Genomic DNA, 26,443 nt, shown 5'->3' with positions numbered 1-26,443 from the left:
CATCATTGATGTTTATTTCTCTCTCCCCTTCTCTCTAAAATCAATAAAAATATATTTTTTAAAAAAAGAAAGTATACTTTTCAGTTTTCTAGCCATGGCTCATATTTTTTCAGATCTTATCTAATTCCTAGAGTACCATTCCATTGTGTCTCTTCTTTTATCAGAAGGCTTACATGGTTTGCATTGCTGCCATGCAACATTTAGATTCTCCAAACTGGTATGTCATGGCTTTCTGCCATTTGAATCTAGTCTTCCTTTGAACTCATATTTAATCTGTTTGATCTACTTCATTCCCTGCATGCTGAGCACATGCTCCAACCTCTACATTTTCTTTTATTGAAGTAGTCACCTTAGTCTCTTTCAATCTTTGCTTATCAACACTCTGCCCATCTTTAAGGCTCAGTTGATTACCACCTCCTCTTTGATGCTTTCTGGTTTTCCTCAGCAAGATTCTATTTCTTCCTCTTTATACTTTCTTTGGCATTAAGTCTGCAACATTTACATGTCACTTTTCAAGTGCTTTGGAGTGACGATGTTATTTATGTCCCTAATATGGGTAGTGATCAGTTTTTTCCAGCCCAAATATTGAGACACTTGGCCAAATCATTTCCCCCCAATTTGTGAGTTTCTTTACATAGTTAAAAACTTTCATAATAAAATTTTGTTTTGTAACATTTTGTTTTCAAATTCACAAGAGTGGAAAAGTCCAAGGATTAGGTGAGCTTGTTGTAGTCAACTGGCTACTTGCTATGCTGATGGATGGTTTGTGTCTGCTGGCTAGCACATTTTTGCCCTAGAGAAAAATCCTCATGGGGAACCAGAGTACAATGCAAATGTTGTTGGCAGAGCCCATAATCAGAACTGAAATAGGTTGATAGACTTGAAGGATGTTTCAGTTAGGTCTAATGGAGCAGTTCAGATTTGCCAACAGGAAGAAAATATGGGAATGACTTATCTTGTCCAAATCTGGATCTCTTTTACTAGATGACATTTGTCCTGCCTCTTTTGGAAACTTTGTATGTGTCAGAGCTCATCTTTCATGTTTTGATGCTTAATAGCACTCAAAGGTTTTGTTTTAATGACATGAAAGAAAGTATATTCACTTAATAAACTATATATTCCACAATTGGCTACTTTTAAAATAAGGAAACATAAAAAATTCTAATAATAGATCATAGCTAGCAAAATATTTTTAATCAGGATTCTTCTAGAAATTTCAGGTCATATCATGTCACTGATTATACTGGAAGATGTGGGAAAGCAGGGATGTGGTTAATTTTTAATACCAAATATCCCCACAAGAAGGATGGACTTAGGTTTTATAGGATACCTTCTGAGACCTGCTTTTTGGTGGATATAAGAAGAGACAGTTCTAGTCTAGGGTTCGACTCCTTGTTCTTAATTCTGCTTTGGGAGGTGTCAGACATGGAGGTTGGCCTCTGGTATTGTTTTCCTTGGTAGGTTACAGGACATCAAAGGGAGAACTTCAGAAAGTATGTTTTTAGACTTCATGACTTATTTAGATAGATTGCTATTGAAAGTGATACAAAGATATTTCAAGCATAGAATATCACATCCAGGGTGCTTTACACTGCATTCAAATAACCTGGTGTGAGATGGGTGGAAGCACCTGCAAACTGCAATGGACCACTGCAAACTTCTCTTTTGGAATCCACAAGTCTGGCAACTGGTGGCTCACGTAGTGGGTTAAGAGACCTGACTGGCATCATACCACCTTGGTTTAGAGACTTGGAGATTAATCTTCAGTAGTTTGCTTCCTTTACACCTGTTTAGATTTTTGTTCCCTAATAAATATTTCTCCTGGTCCATGTCTGGATGTAGGTGAGAGTGTTCAATACATGTGTGCTATCAGCACCGACTGGTAGGAGGGAAAATTATCCCATTCAGGGGTGAGTGATATTTACTTTCTCTATGAAGAAGAATGACTTGCATAATGGGGTTCAGCTCCCAGCCTTGATTATTTCTCTATCCCTTGCAGTCGCATCTCCTCCGGATGGAGGACGCTTGGGTTATATGACGTGCAGAGGTGCCAGCTGCATGAATGCTCTAGTGAGAAGATGGCAAATTAAAATATCAGAAATTTCAAGAGGAAAGATTTACAATAGCTCCATTTAAAAGTGCTTTGATATTGAGAGGTATGAGAGATGCAGTTGAGGAAAATATAGAATCGTCTCTAACAAAATTAGGGAGGAGCCCTGAAGAAGCATCCTAATCTCTTTGGCCTTTGGCAAGTGTCTGTTCCGCCTGTGCCTTCTTCCTGGTGACTTTGCTCATGATCTTTCTTCCTCTTGGAAAAGGTTTCTATAAGCCAAACGCCCCAAAGCTTGGGAAAATGGAGCAAGTATGAGACTGGAAGGTATTGGTAATATTCTTATTGTCAGTTCGTTCATTCATTCACTCATTCATGCCTCAAATATTTACTAAATTCTTACTATTTGCCAGGCACTAAGGATAGATTTGAAGAAGAGCAACAAAGCTCTTTTCTTCCTGGAACGTACTTGCTTGTGGGAAAAATAAACAGTGGATCAATTAACAAATAACTAGATAACCTGATGCCGTGTGGTGATGGTGCTGTGAAGAAAATTAAAGCAGGCAAGAAAATTAATGGTAATTGGTAGTGGTCGTGTGTCGTGTGTCCCCCCCCCCCCCCCCCCAAATCTGGCTGCTTTTGCATCCTCAGTGAGGTGGGAGTGACAAAGGGAACTTCCAGGGTTGCTTTCAGGTTAGGGCAGTTTCTACCCCCAGTTTCACCCCTGCCTTTACCTGGAATGTCTGACCTCTAGATTCTGAAGTGTAAATCAGATCATTCCTCTTCATTCCCACTTCATTCACTATAAAAATATACATGCACTACTATTACATTCCTTTGCGTAGGTAAACCGGACACCTCTTTTCTTTTTTTCTCATGTTTACAGTCTTGTAGACAGCTCTCATCTGCTAATGTTCTCTCTTTGCAGATGTATACGTTTTAAAATTCTTTTACTACCCTGTGTAGTTGGATCATGGTAAATACTGAAGACAAACATCTACATACAATTCACCATATTTAAATGGATTTATTCATTAATAACACAGCCATCACTGTTTTCTTCTGTGGGCCCTGTGCATTTTTAACCCTTTGTAATTTTTTAATTGTTTATGAGTAACGTGGTCATGTAACAGCATCTATTGTTTTAAATTCACCTCCACCCTCACTTTGCCCAGTGGAGTTGTCCTTCCTCTCCACCAATTCTACTCTCTTGTTAGAGATTCAATTTAATTCTCAGAGTTCAGAGGAGCCTCCAGTTATTTGTCAATTACAGTTGAGCTTTTCCTTACCCAGTAACAGTTCACGCAGAGGTTTCTGCTGTATCTTTCTTGTCTCTCTCTCCAGTTTTGAGGGTTGCAGTTTGCCCAATGACCTCAATTCTCAGACAGATCTAAGAAGAGCTGATGATTTTCAGTTTGTTCAGCTTTATTCCTGTTGTTAGGATGAAATTGATGACTTCCAAGATCCTACACCTGGAGACTCAGTTGAAGTATGTCTCTTTCGTGCTGCTTACTCTGATCATTTCCACTCTGGGATATCTCCTTTCAGGTCCTATGCTTGACATTAAATATCAGGGTAATCAAATACACCAAATGTTTTATATGTGCATAGCTTGTTTTCTAACGAGACTGAGAACCCCTGGAATGAAAAGGAAGTATCTTATTTGCTTTATGGGTCCTCAGGTGTCATTAGATTAATATAGATTTGAATGCCTTTTATATATCAGAAACTGCCATACGTATTTTATTGATTTAATTATCACGACATTCCTCTGAGATTATTTGTTTCCATGATTTATTGAAATGGGAGCTAATGCTCAGAGAGGTTAAAAAGGTGACTGTGGTCACACCTTTTGAGTGGCAGAGCTAGGATTTGAACTCATATCTGATTGATTCTAAGAACGAGACAATGCTCCTTCAACTAAGCTGTACAGTCCTTTTTAGTGCTTTGTTTGCCTTCATAGTCACTAAGTATATTCTTATTGGAATCAATTAATGGATAAATATCATTACCACCTTTTACTACTGATCTCTTCTTTATAAAATAAGGATCATGTCAGGAGCTTTACCTAAGAATAAAATAGTCAACTGAGGTTTCTTAATTTGGCAACTAAGACAAAGTAGAGTTAATTGACTAACACCCTCTCTCATCACTTCTCTTTAAACATCCAGAATGTTCCAGAAGCATTTTCCTGAGCTCTATTACAAGCTGGAACATTTTAGCCACTGCTAAAGAAAGCACTATTAACATTTTATGAGTTGGCTTCTTTCTTCCTACCACTGTGGGAATCAAATGTTTTTTGCTAAATACTGGTTGCTCTGTTCCTGTTTCTTTTTTTTACTTTTTTTTTTTTTTCCCTCATGATGTTTTAGAATTCAGGCCTTCTTTGTAGAGACATGGGATATGTTTTATAATTGCAAGGGTAAGCACAAAAGAGTTTGCATGAGGTCTTACAAGACATAGCTAAGTAGTAACTTCCGACTTTTTGTAGCTTTTCCTCAGAATTTCTCCTCACTCTTTGTCTTTCTAAATATCATTCTTTTAAAACAAAACCAAAAACATAACTTTGTATTTTTAAAGATAATATACACTTACTATAATCATTTGGAAATGCAGAAAAAGACTAAAGAAGAAGGAAATAACTTCTTACAATCTCATCATTTAGATATGACTTAAAATTTTGGCTCATTTCATCTCAGTCTATCTTCCTCTTTGTTTGCATAAGGCATTTATTTTAGACATCTTATATCCAAAAATACATAGTCTATAAAATCATTATAAGATCACTTGGGAGGGGGGTTGTCCCTCAGCCCAGCCTGTACCCTCTTCAATCTGGGACCCCTCAAGGAATGCCCGACTGTCCTATCACAATCCAGGACTGCTGGCTTTCAACTGCTCACCTGTCTGCCAGCTTGATCACTCCCTAAGCCCTCCCCTGCCAGCCTGATAAATGCCTAACTGCTCCCCTGCTGGCCTGATTGCCCCTAACTGCCCTCCCCTACAGGCCTGGTCACCCCCAACTGTCTTCCCCTGCAGACCTAGTCCTTCCCAACTGCCCTCCCCTGCTGGCCTGACGGCCCATAATTGCCCTCCCCTGCTGGCCATTTTGTGGCAGCCATCTTTTGTCCACATGGGGCGGCCATCTTTAACCTCAGGGGATGGCCATCTTGTGTTGTAGTGATGGTCAATTTGCATATTACCTCTTTATTACATGGGATTGATTGAACAAGCACCATTGAGCATCTGCTATGTTAAAGCTTTGTGAGAGGTGCCTCCATTCATTTTGTGTTTATCACATTTTGACCATGTAGCAATTGAAGCTGATGGTGGAAACCTGAATTTGGATCTAAGTTTATGTCCTATGTCAGACACACTGTGTTGCTAAGTTGCTTTCATTAATCATTGTTGATTTTGTAGCAGAGACTTTTGCACCTTTCCAGTGAACTTTCATAATGCTGGTGTGAAAACAGATGGAAATAGAAGACTAAGATTTAAATCTTGGGTTTGCCACTTATTGGCTGGGTGATCTTTGTCAAATCGTTTGAACAGTTTATATCCAGAGTTTATTTGATAGGATGAAAAAATTGAACTAGAACATATTGATCTTTATTTTAAAATATATTTTTATTGGTTTCAGAGAGGAAGAGAGAGGGAGAGAGATAGAAAAATCAATAATGAGAAAGAATCATTGATCGGCTGTTTCCTGCATACCCCCTACTGCGGATCAAGTCTGCAGCACAGCCATGTGCCCTTCACTGGAATCAAATCCGGGACCCTTCAGTCCACAGGCTGATGCTCTATCCACTGAGCCAAACCAGCTAGGGCAACCTATTGATCTTAATAGTCAGTTCCATCAGGCACAGATACTAGTGGTACCAGTTAATAATGTGGATTTTTTTTCCATAGATGGAGTTACACATATGTTGGTATATATGTGATTTAATATGTATGCTATTTTGTTGTATTGACAACAACTTCAAAACTTCATGTCAAATTTGCTGAAGGTGTTAACATCATAGATATTTTTACACTTAAAAGTGTCGAATTTCATGCCAAAAAAAGAGCATTTGCCGGAAGTTTTAATTCATTACTTTATTTTGAAGAAAAGTGCTTTTGAATACTTTGGGAAGCTTATGGTGAACCTGCTCCATCTCAAGACACTTGTGAATGCTGGTTTAAACACTTTAAAAATGATGATTTTGATGTGAAAGACAGAACATCCAGGTCAACCGAAAAAGTTTGAAGACCAACAATTACAAGCATTAGTGGATGAAGATGCATGTCAAACTCAAAAACAACTTGCAGTAAGGTTAAATATTACTCAGCAAACAATTTCTGATCATCTATTAATACAAGCAATGGGAAATATTTTAAAGGAAGAAAAATGGGTGCCACATCAACTGAAGGAAAGACAAATGGAAAACCGAAAAGTCATCAGCAAAATGTTGCTTCAATGGCACAAAAGAAAGTCTTTTTTGCATCCAATTCTGACTGGCAATGAAAAGTTTTGAGAATCCCAAACACACAAAATCATGGGTTGATCCAGGTCAACCATCAACATCAACTAAATGGCCAAATCACTTCAGAAAGAAGACAATGCTCTGTGTTTGGTGGGATCAGGAAGGTGTGATGTATTATGAGCTTCTAAAACCAGGTGAAACCATCAATACTGATTGCTACCAACAACAAATAATCAAGGTGAACCACGCTTTGATCATGAAACGACCAGAATGTTCCAGAAGACACAGCAAAGTAATTTTGCTTCATGATGATGCACTATCACACAATTCAAAACCAGGTAAAGACATATTAAAAGATCTTGCCTGGGAAGTAGTAACCCACCTGCTGTATTGACCAGACCTTGCTCCTTCAGATTACCACTTGTTCTGGTCGAAGGCACACGCACTTTCTGAGTAGCACTTCAAAACGTACGAAGAAGTGGAAAATTGGGTCTCTGAATGGTTTGCCTCAAAACAAGAAAAGTTCTATTGGGACGGTATCCTCAAATTACCTGAAAGATGGGGAAATGTGTAGGTAGCAATGGACATTACTTTGCATAAAGCACTTCTGATGTTTCTCTTGAAATTATCATGTTTTCTTTGAGTACAAATTCTGCATTATTAACCGGTACACCCAGTAAATCTTGGACGTGTATCCTGAATTAACTTGTCCATTTCCACATTGAAGACAATGCTTCACTTTAGAAGAATAATAAATTATATTGTTTAAGAATTGGAGTTTTGGAATTCATACTCATGCCCCTGGCTTTGAATTGTGGTTATGCCGCTTTCTTACTATAGAGACTTTAACGAGTCAGTTCATTTTTCTGAGCCTCAGATTTCTCACAGGTAAAATAATGTTAGTAATTACTATCTTATTGCACTTTTATGAGCAGGACGTGAAATGAGATTAGTTGGAAAGTATTTTGCACAAGGAAAAGTCTTAAATAATTTTAGATTTTTTTAATAAAAAAAACTTATGGTCTCAATTTTATTGTCATAGGTTATATGCTATTCTGTTTTTCATTGAAGTATCAATTTCACCCAGGAATTGGTTGACCCTTAAGAGAAATGTGATTTAGCAGAATATCAGAGCCAAAACGTGGTCAGTTTTGGCCCTGATAATTCTGTAAAAGAGAAAGATAATTAGAAATCATTGGTTATAATCTTTTTATTTTTAGAAATGAAAATTTATTTTTTTCCAAGAAAAATTGTTTTAAATATAAAAATGTTACATGCAATAAACATTAACATTTCAAGAAAAAACTATCTTAAATATAATAATGTTACATGCAATAAATGCCAATATTCAAGACAAAAATCTTAAATATAATAATATTACATGCAATAAATATTAATATTTCAAGAAAAAATTACTAGTTATAATCTTCATGCAAAATGTTTAATAATTGTGACCAAAATGATCCCAGGAATGAATCATAGAGTCACAGATATAAATTATTTTCTTCCGTTTTAATATTATTCTTTAGCATCTATACTTACATCCCATGTTAGAACGAAAGAAATTGTTACATTGGTAACACTCCCAACTCTTATCCAACTCAAGAAAATTCTATATGTATCTAGTTTCTTGCCTTTTTTTTTTTTTTTCGTCACTTTTACATTTTTAATGCATTTTTCATTGGGGTGACATTTGTTATTAACAAAATTATATAGATTTCAGGGGTACTGAAACCAAAGCATTTGTTATTTGTGCAAAATGTAATATATAATACTTTAGGGGGAAATCTATTAATTCTTTTGATGCTCTACAATGAATGGCAATTTTGGAGATTCTTGAGAAACATATTTCCTTGAGGATATAAAAGTTTTTATTTTATTTTTTTATGAAGTCATCTAAAGAAGATAAGATATATCCTATTGGCTGTTATTAAGAGGCAATTTGCTGCAGACTTGAAAACTTGTAGTTTATATATTGCCAAACGCAAACACAATCTAAAAAGTAAATGTCAAAGTCATTTTGCATACAATGGACTGCAGCATGGAAAATGGGTTGAATGCACAAGGGAAGCTAATTTAGTTTTCCTGGAAAGAGGCAATGATAGCTCTTCTGTAATGTTGACAATGGTGACTGAGAGCAACAGACAGATAGATGCAAGGATGTAAAATCAATAAAGCTTGGTGATGGATTTGGGATGACTTAAGGCCAAACCTCAACTCTGTAAATTACTGGCTGTGCTAACTGAGGCTGTTTATCCACTTCTCCTCTCCAGTTCTCTGATTTCTTATCTGGAAAATGGGAATAATAATGCCCACTTCATATGGGTTTTGTCTGATAACAAAACCGTCCATTTAGTGCCAAAACAAAAGACCATTTCAGACTACTGGGCCCATCATTCTAAAAGATGATTATTGAGCCTAATATATTCTCTGACCCTCCAAAAACCAGGATAGGGTTCAATGTATCCAGCCAACCAACATACATAGTAACACTTAATTTCACAAAGTTCACTTCTAATGAGCACTACTTCAATTAACAAACTATCTAGTATTAATCTGAGGTAGAGATGGCTCCAGTGCTGCTGACTAGTCTCTCAGATGTTAACATGGTGGATTACTAGCTAGAATTAACCAGGTGCCCTGAGGATAGAAATTAGCACATATGCCACATTCTATGTGATCTATTTAATAAAATTACATATATATCTCCAAATTATAGGTTTGAATATAATAAATTGAGTCTGTGGTGGGAAAAACTGAAATGGGTGGATGGGTGGTCACAATGATTACAAAATAATGAGGACACCTAGAATTCAAAATTCCTTTTCATGAACTGATGACAATGTTAATTAATATTCCTAATTCAGTAGCAAATCCTACAAAGTGCAAGTTCTCCTAAACAGCTAAAGCGTAGAGAAAAAAAAAAAAGATTCATTTTCAGTTAATGACTGCTTTGTCTTTTTCTTTCTTTTCTTTTTTTCTAGAAAGTAAAATGAAGTAAATTATTTTATCCTTCTGGGTGCTTTACTATTTTGTGAGGAAGACAAGTTTCTCAAATTCCAGGAAACTACAAATCCAAGTCCTAACCCACTCATATTCTCTGTCCTCTGTTGCTGCCTTTTCCTCACCATTCAGCCTTCTTTCTGACTCTATACTACAGGCACTGCCTTTTGTTCTTTATAAGATACTCATTAACATTTGCTAATGTATGCTAATGAGCAGTAATTATCATCTATGGGAACAAAAGCAGTGTTAGAAAGGCCTGTGAGTACTGTACAGAGTTCAGCCAGCCTTGCTTCCTGCTTCTTTATGCTCTAGGAACAATTGTCTGCTTTCAGTCATTTCGTAATTCTTTAGTGTTTTTATTTTTTTTATATATGTTTCATTTTATTTGCTTAACCATAAATCCTGACAACCATTCTTTATGACTTCAAATATTGCAGAAATGCTTTGGGGGACAGAGACATTCCTTTTTGTTCCAAGCAATCCAAGGATATAAGCATAACCACCAAGGTTTTATAATGAATAATTTTCATCTGGGTGTTATTTTGGTATCCTATTGCTATAAAGGATTTTAGCCACAAAAACCCACATATGCGAATGTATTTTTATTTCAGCACACTTATTTACAGTGGTTGCCCTTTATGGTGGTAATTGCAATGTTAGAGCACACACTCTGAATATATATTATGACAGCATGGTTAAATAAGAAATGTCCCTTCCCCCAAATAATCTAAATGCAAAGGAAAAGCAAGACTCACAACTACCTTTTTGTAACCACACAGAGCTGTAAATGCCTTGGTAAATAGCTATTTATTTATTGAATATGTATAGTAAAAAAAAGCCAACCCTCCAAACCATACAGAATAAAAAAGCCATTTTTATTCTTTCTGTAGACCAATGGTGTCATGAAATATATAATTGCAGTTTCTCACAAATACTCCAATATATAACTTACTATTTGAAGAACTATGCTTCAGTATTTCATAGTTACTCTTTTCAACTCAAAGGTGGTAGAATTTGGAAATATACCACCTATCCACTTCACACAGCCTGTGTTTAATTTTAATTTCATGTATAATAAAGACAGAAGGAAAAGTGAAAAAAAAACACACACACACAAAAAACCTCCTTTTTTTATGCATGTAAAGATTTCTTTTCATTGTAAAAGGCTAGAAGTGAGGATTTTATTTTGAGTGGATCTTTTTTTATCCCTCTCTTTCTCTGTTCTTTTCAGGGTTAACCATTCTTTGGGACCTTATAGGGTAAAATATGTTTCTCTACAGAATTCATCCTGTTCCATTTGGCAACTACAATATTTTATACTGTGTTTTTAATGAAACAGATAACAGCATCTATTTATTCTCTACATTTTAAAGGCCTCAGAGCTTAAAAAAGATAAATTAACCTGGAAGGTAAAACAGCAGTTGTATTTCTTGCCTGCTCTCCTCTTCGGAGTGGGTGAGTTTTTTCCAAAGCCAAATTATTATGCTTTTTGTAGTTTTATAACTACAGCCATTTAAAAGAGATATTCGGTATCTCCAGGATATTATAATATTTGAAAATATGACCAGCCTTTGGCATTTATTATATTGGGTTGGTGTTGGTTTTTTTTTTGTGTTTTTTTTTTAATGTATGTGCCCCATTGTTTGTTTTCTCAATGGTCTTAAGGAAGATACTGGCACATCCAGAAACACTACCAGCCTAGGTCTGTTGATTTAAATGTTTTCCCTTAGATACCTTGATGATGTTTAAGGGTAATGGTCTTAGTCTGTTTCCCACTCCTGATGAGTTTGAAAATGTCCTGAAGTTTACAGGTTTATTAAGGCAATTGATTGATAGAAGAACTAAATAATTCTCCATTTTCTTCAATGACATCCAAATATTATGCTTAATCCATTCATTTGAAGGATTTGGGATTATTACAAACAAATATCATGGGCATCTTCTTGTCCTTAACTAAGTAGCTAAAGGAGACCAAAATCTTGCCATCTGGGATGCCTTTTACAATACTAGTTTTAAACTGTTCATAGAGAAACAGAAGACTCAGAAAGAACCTTTGAACCTCTCTCCTTTTATGCCCAAGGGATTCATAGAAAAATGTGCTTTGGATAGGAAATTTTAGGTTGCTTTAGCCTAACTTGAATTAAGTATAGTAAATAGGAGGCGTCAGGCAGGGGCCTATAAGCTAGAGACCCACTCTTCCCCATTGTTTCTGAGTTGCCTGGCAAGAATTTGCCTGCACTTTCTGAGCTACCTGTAAATCACCCATTCTCAATTCTGAAATCTAAGAACCTTTTATCCTTTGTCAAAATTGCCATATCTACCTAATGTTGCCTCACTGTCATTAGAATTTTTATGCTTATATGAATTCCCCAGTGCACATATTAAAATTTAATTTTCTCCTGTTAACCTGTCTTTGTTAATTTGACTATCAGCCCAGCTAGAAGAATTTAGAAGGTGGGAGGAAAAACATTATTATTTTTATCACCCACATAGCAAAAATACAGGGAGCTGTTGAGTTGAACTGAATCAAGTTTAATGTCTTGGGTAGATATCTTATTATCCTCAAGGAAGAAAAACCACACCCCATCATTTTTATTCAATTTTGCAACAGAAGCTTCCTTCCCTTCTTCATACCCACCAACAAGAGTGTCACCATAAATGAATAAAAGCAGAATGCTGAGGTATTCCCTGCTGGGGAGATGATACCTAATTATGGTTTGGTGACTGAATCTGCCATCCAAGTGGTTTATTCTTGGAAAATTCTTTGTGGCTAAGTTTACTCAGACCTTTTAGAATTTAGATCAGCTTACCTTCTTTTTGGTTTTAGAAAACAGGATATCTAAATGTTGTTCTTGACTCTAGCTTATGCAATTTATAAATCAATCAATCATGCAGTGGGGGGATCCCTCACCTTGGCCTTTGCCTTCTCGCAATCCAGGACCTCTCAGGGAATGTGAGACTGCTAATTTCGGCCTGATCCCCACAGGACAGGCCAAAGGACCCCACTGGTGCATGAATTCGTGCACTGAGCCTCTAAATTAACCTCTTTGGTTAATCTCTTCCCACCTTCCACCTTCCCCGCTTCCCTTTGAGATTCATTAGTCTGTTTCATGTTTCCATGCCTGTGCATTGAGCATCTGTCCCCTGATGGTCAGTGTGCATCATAGCTACCAGTTGAGTGGTTGAATGGTCACTTAGACTTTTATGTATATATAGCTATAATTTCTGCATATCATAATCTGCATCCCATCACCAGTATCATTGCTATAATAAAAAAATTATCAATTTGAGCACTACTGGTATCTATTCATAAGAATGCAATATTTAGAATAGATTTTTTTAAAAGTCATAGGTTATTTTTATTTACTTATTTTATTATTATTTATTTATTATATTATCTCTCTTTTCTTTTCCTTGAGGGGAGAGATTTAATATTTTTGTTAAGGCCTTATAACTCTCCTTCCTTAAAAAGCAAGGCAAATTTTACTTTGGAATACTATCTTAAGAAAAAAAGGTACATTTATGTTATTTATATTTTCTAGCTCCTTAACCTTAAATTGTTAAAGAAAAGCATTGCTAGGAGGAGAAATATCTGAAAATAGTCTAGTTTTTAACTATGTATTTCTAAAATATGGAAAACTATATAGTATGTGAATTTATAATTTATAATATTTTATGTTTATAACATTTATTTACATAAAAAATAAATATACAAATAAATAATATGTAGCAAAGACAAAATACAACTTTTGGCTTCATATTTACCTTTATATTTATCTTTTTCTATCATTTACTTTAATTCTCACCCCAGTTTTACTCATTTACCTCCCTTTCTTACCTATATTCTTTCCTCCTTCTTACTTTTCCCCACTCTCTATTTTTCTCTTTCCTTCTCCCTTCTCCATCCATTAGTTCCAAGCATTTGAATTGCTATATTGTGGACACTATATTTAAGCAAAGGGTATAGTATTAGTGAGTTGTACCATCTCTTAACAAAGTCTCAGTCAAAAACCAAAAACATCAATGTAACCAAATAATTTATAATTTGTGTTGTTGAGTAACATTGTGAGGGGGTTCATTTCATGACCTACAGTCCAGTGTTTCCCAAACTTTTGACATATGTGTACCCCTTCTATAATTTTCGTAACACCCCTCGTACTCATGAGAACGTAGAATTAGGCCCAGCTAAGCACAGTGCTGTGCATATCCCCACCAAACTCTTCCTGTACCCCTGGGGGTACCCGTACCACACTTTGGGAAACACTGACCTACACCATCAATTTCTCATTCTCATTGAATCTTTCCCAATAGCATGTAGGAACATTCTAGCTAGCATAACTAGCAGTCTCCTTCTATTCCTCACTGCCCTTTCTCTCTTAAAGCCCATCAAATTTAGGCTTTTGTTTATACTACTTCACTAAATCTGTGCTTGCCAAAGTCATCATTGACAATCTTCCGTCCTCCTAATACTTGACTAACAAGTTTCAGACATATCTCTTTGATACATATCACCTGCCTTCCACAATCTCCTATTTTCCTCCTACTTCACTGACTGTTCATTTTCAGTCTCTGGTTGTTTTTTTTTTAATCCCTGTCCTTTTAACTCTGGAGTCTTCTTTTCTGTGTGTTTTTTTGTTTGTTTGTTTTTTGTTTTTTACATTCATTTTCCTGGAGATCTCACCTAGTCTTATGGCTTTAAATACATCAAAATGCTAATAATTACAAAATTTTTATTTACAGCCAAAACTTTTCTTCTGAACTTTAGATACAAATACCCACTGCTTAGTCACCTTAAACTTGGATGGTTAATGGGCATCTTGAATCCAACATGTCAAATTAAGCTGATCTTCAACCTGATTTTCCTATTTATGCTATTCTCTCTATAGCTTTCCCCTCTCCTTTTCTTGCAAATCTATCTTTCTCATTGCCCAGGCCAAAATCCTTTGGGTTGTTTTTGATTTCTCCCTTCCTCTCACATCCCACATCACACCCCATGCTGATTTGGAAATGTCTTTGATACAGCATAGATTAATATCTCTTTCAGGCAGTTTAGTCTGAGGTGAAAGGTATCCCATTTATATGCAAGGGCTGGATGTTGACATTTTCTCATACACAAAAAAGGAACCTTGAAAAGAATTTCTCCAAAAGCCTAAAAAATCTAAATAATACATTGCCATAAAAACCAAATAAGGTAGATAAGATACTCATAACTAATTATAGATCTCACTTCTATAAAATAATGAGACTCCTCAAAGTCTTTTCGTCTACAGTCTACAAACTCCCATCCCTGGGAATTTTGCTCTGTACTTTCTTATGAGTGTACCATAAATGCTAATGGAATGAATGAATTTCTAGTTTCCAAAGTAATTACCTGGTGCTGCAAACATCCCTTCAAGAGTTACAAATGTGGGTCAGAGGAACAGGAAATATCATTTAACTCTTCCAGCCACTTGGCCACTCTGATCTAGAGGCACCATAAACGCCTTGCAGGGCTATAGATGGAAAAAGAAAGCCTGGAACAGCATCCGCTTTGCTGAACGATTCCAATGCTTCTGAAATGTGACATTTTGCTGTTGTTTTCCTCTTACTGTTTTTAATTACTGGGTCTATTTGCATGAAACGAGGATCTGGGTTGCCTAGGAGTTCATCTGTTCCCATTGCATATTCCTGTCTTAAATGAGCTTACTTCAATGTAGTTTAGCTTGCTGCCTCCAGCATTTTGACAGGGCCTCCCTGTCCTCTTATTCACTGTCCTCCAAGTCACTCTGCAGGAGAGAGTTTATTTTTAAAGTACATAATCAATAGGCGCTGGGAAGCGGCCAAAGCATGAAGGGATCATGTGGTTGGAAATAAACTACTAGGATTGCTGAGAGGAGGGATGGCAAGAGGCCATGCCAAACATTGTCTGAGAAGGGAAAGACAGTCTTAGCTCCCATTTAAGGGCTCTCAGCGTCTTTGCCCAGGCTTTTTGTCTTGGAGGTTTTATTTTAGCTTGGTTCTTTAGCATCACTTTGAGTTGCAGTAGATACAGACCAGCATTACAGTTGTTTTTCAGGCCAAATAATAGCCCATTAAAATCAAGTTTGGCCCTAGCAAGTTTGGCTCAGTGGATAGAGCATCAGCCTGTGGACTGAAAGGTCCTGGGTTCCCTTTTGGTCAAGGGCACATGCCCTGGTTGCAGGCTCGATCCCCAGTAGGGGGCGTGCAAGAGGCAGCCGATCAATGATTCTCTCCCATTGATGTTTCTATCTCTCTCCCCCTCTCCTTTCCTCTCTGAAATCAATAAAAATATATTTTAAAGAATCAAATTTGGTCTGAGGTTCACAATGGAGTCTTAAATATCCTGGTCATAGTGCTACAGTGTATATCCTATCTAATAAATAGGGAATATGCAAATTGACCACCACACTGTCACAAAATATGGTGGCAACCACAGCAGAGGCAGGGTTTCTGTAACACAAGATGGCTGCAACTACAGTGGAGGCCAAATTTCTGTAATGAGCCTTAACGAGCAATCAGCAGGTACCTAAGGCTGTATGGCACTGGACCAGGGCAGGGGACTGCCTTGTGGGGCTTAAAGGGGACCTCAAGATACATCCCCCACCCTGGTGGTGGGCCAGGGGACGTCAGGCTGCTCCTCCTGCCCTGGGCCAGGGGATCTCAGGCTATGACCCTCACCCTGGCTCCAGAGGCCCTGAGGCTGTGTCTACCACATGGTGGGGCTTGACGGGGGAATCTCAGACCATGCCCCCCACCTGGTGGGACTTATTGGGGATCTCAGACTGTGTCTCATGCCCAATGGGGCTTGACAGAGGACCTCAAGGTGCACTCCCTGCCTGGCGCTGGGCCAGGAGACATGAGGTTGTGCCCCCTACCCAAGAGGGGCTTGATAGGGACCTGAGGCTACACCCCCACCCCCCTGCGGTGCACAGAGGCTGAGCCCTCCTGCCTGGCAGGGCTTGACAAGGGTGGGGCCATCTGGGTCTGGGTCTTGTGCAATTCTGAGGTGCCACAGGTAGATGGAGACTTGACTCTGGGTCCTGTGGTGTGCCCCAGACTCTGACAGGAGGACGATTTTCATATACATTTTACTAATTTTCTTTCATCTCTGACACTTCTATTATACAGAAAGGGCAAATAGCCATATTAAAATATTTCCTCTAATTAATACCCCTTTAATGTGCATGAATTTTGTGCACCTGTCCCCACTATATATATATATATATATATATATATATATATATATATATATATATATATATGGTTTCAGAGAGGAAGGGAGAAAGGGAGAGGGAGAGAGAGAGACAGATAGAAACATCAATGATGAGAAAGAATCATTGATAGGCTGCCTCAAGCACGCCCCACAGTGGGGATCAAGCCTGTAACCCAGGCATGTGCCCTGACTGAGAATTGAACTATGACTTCCAGGTTCATAGGTAAATGTGCAACCACTGAGCCAAGCCATCTGGGCCATAGAGCTGCAGTTTAGTTCTCAATTCTGATGATGCCTTTTCTGATCCTTTTGTTGTTGTTGTTAATCCTTATCTGAGGATATTTCCCCATTGTTTTTATAGAGAGTGGAAGGGAGCAGGAGAGACACACACAGAGAGAAACATCAATGGGAGAGAGACACATAAATTGGTTGCCACATGCACATGACCCAACCAGAGCCAGGGATTGACTCTGCAACCCAGGTACTTATCCTTGACTGGAATCAAACCTAGGACCCTTCAGTGTGCAGGCTGATGCTCTATCCACTGAGCCAAACCAGGTAGGCTGCCTTTGCTGACCCTTTGCATCAAGAACAAACCAATTATGATCACAATAATTATTAAAAATGACTATTCATGACCCCTGACTTAACCGCCAGACAACAGGCTGGACTGAGTAAAGAGGGCATTTAAGGAGAATGTGCAGATGATCATGTACCAACTGAGACACTCTGTTAGAAAGTCACTCAGAGGAGGGGAGTATGTCTGCAATACTCCCCATTACATGGCTCAGAAACCATGGCTCTTTTTTAGTTCTTTACTTGCAGCCACCAGGATGTCTCCTCTAATGGATTTTTAGGTTTCATTTACTGGTCATCTATGACTATCCCTCTCTTACTGAAAAGATGACCTATGTTCCAGCCCTGTTTTTTCTCTCTCCTATCATCAGAGGAAAGGGCTTTGTTGCTCTTCTCTTTGGCTTGGGACATTTCATTCTGGGACTTTTATTTAATATTTGACCCTTCCTACAGATTTTCTTACATTTTTGTTCATTTAGGTGTTGTTTTTTTCTACTTCATTGAATTAACAGTATTTAATCATGTCTAGTGGGTTGATTATCATAAGTCAGCACAATATTTAGTGTGAATTTTTGCTTTAGTGTGTTGTAGAATAGATTGTGTGGCAGCCTTTGCTATGTGTCCTTAGCTGTTTCTGTATTATACACACTGACCAGACCCTGCTCCAAGGCTTATCTTATCACATTACAATGCCTTCCTAGGGAATTCTCCCTTTGACTGAAGAAGCTTGGAGGAGGTGGCATTAATTGCAAATGAAAGACCATGGCCTATTGTTGAATATAGAATATCTTCTTAGCCGTGTCTGCCTTCCCTGTTGCAAACTCTCAGTGGTGACTTAAAGATCTTTGTGTAGATGCAACTACAGCCAGTGACAGAAGGCATATGTCCACTCAGAACAAAAGAACACTTATTTTCACACTGCATGGCTGACATGGAGTGATAACATTTTTGCATATTCTAAAAATTTTTATGCAGATGCCTTTTAAAGGCAAAGAGTGCTTTTACAATAATCTTCTTTGTGAATGGAATTTAGACTCTTGGCATGTGCTGCCTGTTCAATATGCCTGTTAAGTTCTGAATAATAAGCTGTGACAGTGTGTGAGCAGAAACAAAACCGGAGGTTATTTCCCATGCTCACAGCAACATTGTCATCTTTGATTTTTTTTTTAAACTTATGCTCATCCACCTTAAATAAAAATATGATAAAATCAATATTTTATAAGCAAGTTACTAGACCAAGATTCTAAGGAAATAGACTGCTGTAATATTTACCATGCCAAGTCACAGAGCTTTGCTTGTCTCTGGTTGACTAAACTTGAAATGAATGAGCAATAGTTAACAAGGAAAAAAAAATCTGCCAATTAATATATTTTCCCATATAACTTTATATTAAAATTTTTATGAAATCTTTATATGCCTTTATACAAATGGAGCAAAACTGAAAACAAGGCACTTTTTAAGTATGGGGTGAGAGATAAACAGAATAAATATTCTTTGTCTTAGAAAGAGCTGTAATATCACTTATCTTCCCATTGTGAAGGTAAATCATATATTAGGAAATTAGGCTGTATCTATATAATACTTACAGAAACTATTGAAATAGGAAATTTTAGCCTTTAAGCATTTTTTGAAAGGCTTTTGACATTGGTTAGCTGGTTAGAATGAAATATTCTCTGTTTTAATAAGCTAATTTGGTTATAATAACCAAATTGTGCATGTGGATATAGCTTTAATAAAAATTTAATTTTCATAGAGTAAAATAATTCAACAAACCCCAAGCCTAATTATTGCAATACAGAATTTACTTTGGTTGAAGCTATTTTAAATTGATCTGACAGGCTTATAATTGATGTTTTGCAAATGCTCGAAGGCAATGAAACAGAAAAGTCTTTATTCAACACTGTATAAGGAGCTGTAGCTGTGGATTTTTAATAAACAGTGCTCATTTGGACAATTTTACTGAAAATGTTTTTATTAACTTTATTATGAAAATAATAACAGTGAACAGTGACTGACAATTGTACCATCACTTAAAGATTCACTATGTTTTTTCTTTCTTTAACAGTACAAATCCAAGTGGAGGAAAGTGAAGACGATACCGAGGAAAGTTCAAGTAAGTGGGGAGGGACGCACTTGAGATAAATTTCCTGTGGAAAAGCAGCGAGTTCAGGGCATTCACCCTCTTATTTTGTGGGATCATGCTACCACATGTAAGCACAGGAACATGTGTGGCTCACTTTTTTGATGGTCTCACAAAAGAGATCAAGTCCAGCAAATAGAATCTCTACTCCATATTCCATTCCATTGGTGCGCACACACACACACACACACACACACACACCACCCACTTCGTAAGTTACCCATGATCAAGTAAGTTAGTTGGTAGTCTGGAAAACTTGCTTTTTTATTTCTCTTTTTCCCTGTTAAAGTCTTTGTCCTGAAATCTTTTTTCTAAGGTTGAGCCTATTACAATGAAACAGATTGGCCATGTTGACTGGACTGAGCAGGTGGTTCAATTAAAATGAATCAGCAAGTTCTTTTGTAATTTGTCCAAATTGCTCCGTTGTTTTAACTTTCTGTAGGTTCAGCTCAAGAGCCTGGATTGAAACCCCTTTCCAGGCATGCAGATCACTCATGGGCTAGAACATGAGAAAAATCATTATGTGAGCAAAAGCTTCAAATTTACCAAAACTGAAAGGAAAAGCTGCATCTAGAGAATCGTTCAATTAGATGATACATCAACTATGAATTTAATAACCTGAGCTCAATATGGCCACCAGTGAATGTTCACAATGCCATTTGTTTTTAATAATTTATGAAAACAGCCGAGACTCTCATGCATATCTTGGATACCATGGTTTGAATACTGTAGGGGTGGGGAAATACTTTTTCCCTCTACCTTTCTGAATTTTTAGCTGAGAATCCTGTAATATAAGACAGTTTAACAAGAGGAAAAAAACCCACACAAACAAGTTTATTAACACGTATAGTTCATATATAAGGTAATACCTAGGAAAAAAATAAGTAAACTTAAGAGAGAATAAATAATTTTTAGGAAAGATGAATGGGCCCTTTGAAGAATACATGGGAAGTATGATAGTTTGTGACAAAGTTTGCCAGAATATGATATCTATTTCTAGTCTTCTGTCCTTGGATGTGTCAACCTTCCCTGGGGATGAAACTCCTCAGGAGAGGATTTATGATAATTGAATTCCTGTTGGAGGCTGTGTCCTTAGGCAGATAAGGGAGTTCTGAGAAAGCCTCTTCCTGAATTTGCTGTTTTAAAAGTGTCTACTGCCCAAAGTAATCACCGTAACAAGATGGCATATTTTGGGGTAGTACATCTTAAACTCCAATAGTCTTACTTTGAAGTGGCATATTCTGCTACCCTTTAATACTGAATTGCGACCATTCCAAAAGGTAACATTATATGCAAATCTGCATTTAGTAGGCAACTGCAAACATTAATATTTTTAGAATTTGAATATTTGGAAATTAGTTAAAGCACTAAAGACTGCCTTTTGTTCTTAAGTGGTAAAAGATAAATCTAATGATATACTTTTCATCCAAGGTAAAACTCTGCAAGTTTAATAGTTTACCTTTAATACAAAATATACTAAAATGTAGAGTATTAAGTGGCTGCTTGAATTCTTGTTTCTCAATCCCTGTCAAGCTTTGTCCTTTCTTTTTTTTTTAAAAAAAATATATATATATATATATATATATTTTATTGATTTTGTACAGAGAGGAAGGGAGAGAGAGAGTCATCAATCAGCTGCCTCTGGCACACCCCCTACTGGGGATATGCCCGCAACCAAGGTACATGCCCTTGACCGGAATCGAACCCAGGACCTTTCAGTCCCCAAGCCGATGCTCTATTCATTGAGCCAAACCGGTTTTGGCAAGCTTTGTCCTTTCTATAATCAGTGACTAATGTGTCTAATAAAGGCTTAGTAAATTTTCAGAATGGCAGAATGCACAGATAACTTATGGCATTTGCCACAATATTTAACTAGTGGAAAATCACGTTTGGTTTTGATAACAAAGTAGTTTTCAAAACCTGGTTTCTATGCTAACCAAACTTTAATAATATAGGCAATGATTTGAAATATCAGTAAAAAAGTTTAGATAACAAATGTTAAAAGATAAAACTCATATGCAAAAATGACCATATTTAACTATTAAATGAGGAATCTGATGAGGCATTATTACCAGTTCAAAATCCAAAGAATAGACATAATTTTAGACCAGGAATATTGAAATGATGTGCAAATGAAGACATGACTGTTTTGTGGGTTGTTTTTTATTTTTATTTATTTCTCTTTTGGTGGAGGATGATTATTTGTCTACTAAACAGAGTTTTTTGTGTGTCTGCATACAGTAATTATTTTGCATTACTATCTAGTTATCTATAATTTACTGAATTACAAAGAAGTTCCCAAAAATCTGAATCAGATAACACAGAAGGCTATGTTGCAGACAATTTATAATTTTCCATTGAAGTATAAATTTTTTCCTACTGTAGCTTTTAAATAATGGGGTATTAATAAGTATGGGTAATATTTAATTTTTATAGTAATTGATTCTAAATATCAGAAGAAGTTAAGAATATCAAATTTTACAAAGATGAAAGTGAAGTAGGATTATATGTTATAAAATGTGAAGGAAGGAACTGAATTCTCTTTCTACTCTTTACCTGAAAGCTTCCTAAGAAATTATAGACAAATGAGGCATTGTTAATTGAAAAAAAAAAAAGTAATAACATTATTTCTTTCAGGTTTACACTGAATTTGTATTTATGTTATGTCTCTTCATTAGGATTGAATGATCAAGCAAATGTATTTATCAGTTTATCCATTTCATTTGAAAAAGGGATATTTAGGAAAAAGAAGAAAGAAATATTTGGAATCAAGAATGAGGATAATTTAAATTAAGAGAAATCTCAAGGGCTAAGTTAATGTCTTCAAAATTATTCTAGTTTGTAGCATTTCCTTGTCATTTCTATGCTTTGTTCTAAGATAGAAGTAGTAGTACACACATAGTGGTTAATCAGTCAACCCTATGTGTTGGATTGGTAACCTCTAAACTTGGTTTAAAGGTCATACAGTTTTATTAAACTCCAAGTCATCTTGTTACCCAAGTAAATGAAGACTGGAATTCTAAAGATTATTAAAAATTGTAGCTTCACATTCCATTTTTGAGTAGATGAACCACAAAAGAAATGATAATTTAGGTAAATGTATGTATATGGCAGGCTATGAAATATATATATAGCATAGTATATCCTGATATGGAGAATTGCTGGATTGTGGTGTCATTTCTGTGACAGTGTAATTTAAAAATAAGAATACAATTGGTATAGCAGGAAAGAACACTTCCTGATATTGCTCACTGAAGCATCAACTGGTGTGTTTAGGTGAAGAGGAATCAGAGGATGAAGATAAATTACCTCGAAGAGAGAGCATGAGACCTAAGAGGAAACGGACCAGAGATGTTATTAAAGAGGAAGACCTACCAGCTGAACCAGAGGATGAAGAAACAAGGAAGGCCAGAGAAAAAGAGAGAAAGAAGAAGTTGAGGAGGGGAGCGTAAGTTAGTTCTGATATTTAACTGAAGTTGTTGCTCATTCAAAAGCACCTGATGCTAAAAGAAGACCATTTCCCTTAGGAACTCTTTGGCTTTAAAATTGGTAATTAAAACGACCTTTAGAAAGACAGGCTTAATCTGATACTGCCATTTTATTGCATTTATTTAAATGTATTTTAATATTAAAATAGAATTCATAAATCAATGTATATTAAAAATGGCCTAAGAGGAATTCCCTTATGAGAGATCTAATCTGACATAGTTATTAACATATAATTAATTTAAATGTTTTAAATAGGTCCCATTGATTATATGCGTTATTATTGAAGTAGAAACGTCCTAAGCAATGAGCCGCAATCGTTTTATTTTATGGAGCAGGAATTGGAAAACTATGGTTAATTCTAGCCCAAGATCTAACAGTGGTTCTTATTATTTTAATAAAAAAAATGACAAATATGGAACAGAGCTGTATGTAGCACTCTAAACCTAAAATATTAACTATCTGTCCCTTTACAGAAAAAAAAAAGTGTACAACCCCCTGTTACAGAGGATTGGGGTGGTCATTTCCTTTTAATACACTATTTATTTTTAGTTCCACCAGGCCAACATTTTACTGAGTGCTGACTTTGTGTAGAATAATATATTAAATGATGTTTAGGGAAAATCCAAGAAAATAATTTTCTGGTCTTTGCTTTCCAGAAATTTGTAGGTAGCAGACAGGTTGGAAAACTGTGTGTGTAAACAAATCTAATAATAGAAATTCTAGATCCCTTGGAAAGGTTTTAAGAGAATAGCCAACCTATTCTTGCCAATCCCAGGTAATAGGACCACGAATCACTACCAGGTGAGCAGATCCCAAACACTCCTAGGACTAAATGATGAGGAACTTTCTAAGATGGCCTTTCAAGATAACACGCTCTAGTGTTCAGTGAGTAGCTATTATTTTCCTCCTATAAGTAACCACAATGAAAAACAACTGCATGAAAATTATGTCAGGTTGAGAAGCTTAATATTAATAGAGTGTGGTTCCCTTTAAAATAAAAGAGAAAACTTTGTTTATTATATTTTTATTAATATATGTTTTTAAATTTCCCCCTTTTTTTTCCTCCTCCTCTCCTTTCTTCTCTTTCTTTCTCCTTCTTCCCAGACTCCTTCTCTTTCTTCTTTATTTCATAACCCAGACACCACCTACTTTAAGTTTTGACTCTGGCATTTAAAAATGTATTTCTATTGATTTTTAGAGAGAGAGGAAGTGAAAGGGAAACAGAAAGAGAAGCATCAATATGAGAGCAGAACATCGATTGGCTGCCTCCTGCACACCCCCTACCAGGGATCGAGCCCCCAACTGAGGCATGTGCTCTGACTGAGAATCGAACCAGCAACCTCGTGCTACATGGGACAATGCCTAACCACCAGCCATACAAGCCAGGACTGGCTGGCATTTTTTTGTGTTTTCTTTTAAACTATGTCTATGCTTTGTTCCTTTTAAAAATAAAAAATATATACTTTACATTCCATGTCTTAATACTTATTTTTTAGTAATATTTTCTATTATTTAAGCTTATATATCGACAGTAGTATTTCACTGAGAAAACATCACCAGTACATATGCATGACATAGGTTGTATTCTAGAATTTGCCTTTGCTCTTTACTTATGAGAGGTCCTTTTAGAAAAGTGAGTTGGTGGGGATTTCTCTGCTTTCTCAGTTTGCTTAAGGCACTCATGTCAACTGCTCAACCTCTAGGCTTAGGACCATAAGAAGCAGCCAGGTCTTGGCCCCTGTTGCTTGAGGGAATCTTGTTCCTTTGACAGTGTCCGTCCTTAGTTGGTTCTCAGAAGCCTACCCCTGCCTCCCTACCTACCCACTCCTCCATGGGGCCATACTTGGCTAAAATGAACTTTGTCTTCATAGGTTTTGCCAGTTATAATATTGTTGTCAAAATTTGTGCAACTATTTTGAATTGTATCATAAATTATTTGGGATGATCACTAGTTCTGATATCTGTTTAAAGGTCCATTTTCTATTGTTCATTTTGAAGACAACTATCATTTAAAAAAGAAAATGTGTTAGCAAATATATTTTGAGAAAGATTGATTAGTAGGCAAATCAGAGCACATTTATTTAGATTAATTAATTCATGCTCTTTTAAAATTTAAATGTTCAAGTGAAACACCTTCGGGAATTTCCTTGTTGCTGACCAAACATTTGAAACCAACTAAAACCAAGGTTATAGTGCTATCTTTGGAGATGTTTAAAAAACACTGCCCTGTTAGACATTTTGGAATATTTTTAATAATATTACAGGTTATTCCTGACTTAGTTTTAAATGAATAAGTAATATATTCATAGCAGTGAGAAATATAGCATTTATGCCTCCTTTTTCCTAACAACTGTTGTTTAAATCAAACTTAAGATAGAAAGCTATGCTTGCATAAATTAGCCCTAAATTTTAGAAGATGAAGCATGTTTGTGCTATATTCTTTTAATATGATTAGCACTTTTTTTGAGTGGTTCCTAGAAAAGCAGTCTCCTTGTAATACTGATGAATAATATTTTAATTGCTGGTTAATAATATTTTAATAATATGTGAAGATAGCTCATCCAACAGCTATACCTTGTAGCATAGCATGATTCACCTGTAGCCATCAGTCATTAACAACAAAAACTTTAAAAATGTACCAATCTGGGATCAATTAATGTAGGAATAGATGTCTTTCCATACCATACTAAAATACATTGTTATAGTTCAGTAAACTTTAAGCACTGGGTTAATAAAGATAACACATCATCCAAAAAAAAAAGTCTGTATATAAACACATTCAATAAATATTTATCTAGCTCCACTTCTGTGGAAGATAATTTGCTCATCTTTGGAATACATGGATATGAACATGCAATTGCCTACATTCTCTAGAAGTTTATACTATAAATAAGGGAGAGGCCACGTAGACTCAAAGTATTATGGAACAAGACAGTATAAATGTGCCACAGAAGTATAAGGAGGTTTAGGAGTGTTGGAGAAGAGAAAACTGTTCTCATAGGGATAATCAGAAAAGGGGTTATTGAAAATATTTATTATGATTTTATTCGAGTGTTATTTTATAGTTCTCTTGAATCAGGATAACTAGTCTAAGCAAAAATATCTGAATTGGCCAAAAACCTAATTGTCAACAGCAAGTGCTATTTGGGAAGGTTAATATGAAATTTTGTTTTAGTAATCATGATATGATTAAACCTATGGGTTAGTGAGAAGAGAGGAGATTACAAAGTCATTTTATAGGATCACTCATAAAATTTACTAGCGGCCCAATGCACAACATTCATGCACTTGGGGGGAGGGTCCTCCCTCAGTCCAGCCTGCACCCTCTCACAGTCCGGGACCCCTCCGGGTATGTCCGACTCCCAGGAGTGGGCCTAAACCAGCACTGCCGCAGAGACAGGAGAGTCTCCCGCCACCGCTGTTATGCTCGCCAGCCTGCCTTCTGGCTGAGCAGTGCTCCCCCTGTGTGAGTGCATTAACCACCAGGGGGCAGTTCCTGTGTTGAGCGT

General features: G+C 36.5%; 1 protein-coding gene and 1 long non-coding RNA gene across 2 annotated transcripts in view; both read left to right on the top strand.

The window, feature by feature from the left end:
• Positions 1-26,443, top strand: part of LOC311630502 — a 760,408-nt gene that overhangs the window by 154,719 nt on the left and 579,246 nt on the right. The window lies entirely within an intron of this gene.
• The window catches only part of TMC1 (transmembrane channel like 1), a 270,648-nt gene that overhangs the window by 160,762 nt on the left and 83,443 nt on the right, over positions 1-26,443 (top strand). Inside the window, exons 5-6 of the mRNA XM_084899506.1 lie at positions 19,371-19,418; positions 22,722-22,893. Coding sequence (XP_084755632.1) covers positions 19,371-19,418; positions 22,722-22,893 — 220 coding nt within the window. The remainder of the gene's footprint in view (positions 1-19,370; positions 19,419-22,721; positions 22,894-26,443) is intronic.

This window comes from Pipistrellus hanaki, assembly GCF_964339955.1.
Source record: "Pipistrellus hanaki genome assembly, chromosome: 11".
NCBI lineage: Eukaryota > Metazoa > Chordata > Mammalia > Chiroptera > Vespertilionidae > Pipistrellus > Pipistrellus hanaki.
Note: the sequence above shows the minus strand (reverse complement) of the source record. Positions and strands in the feature narration are given on the sequence as shown.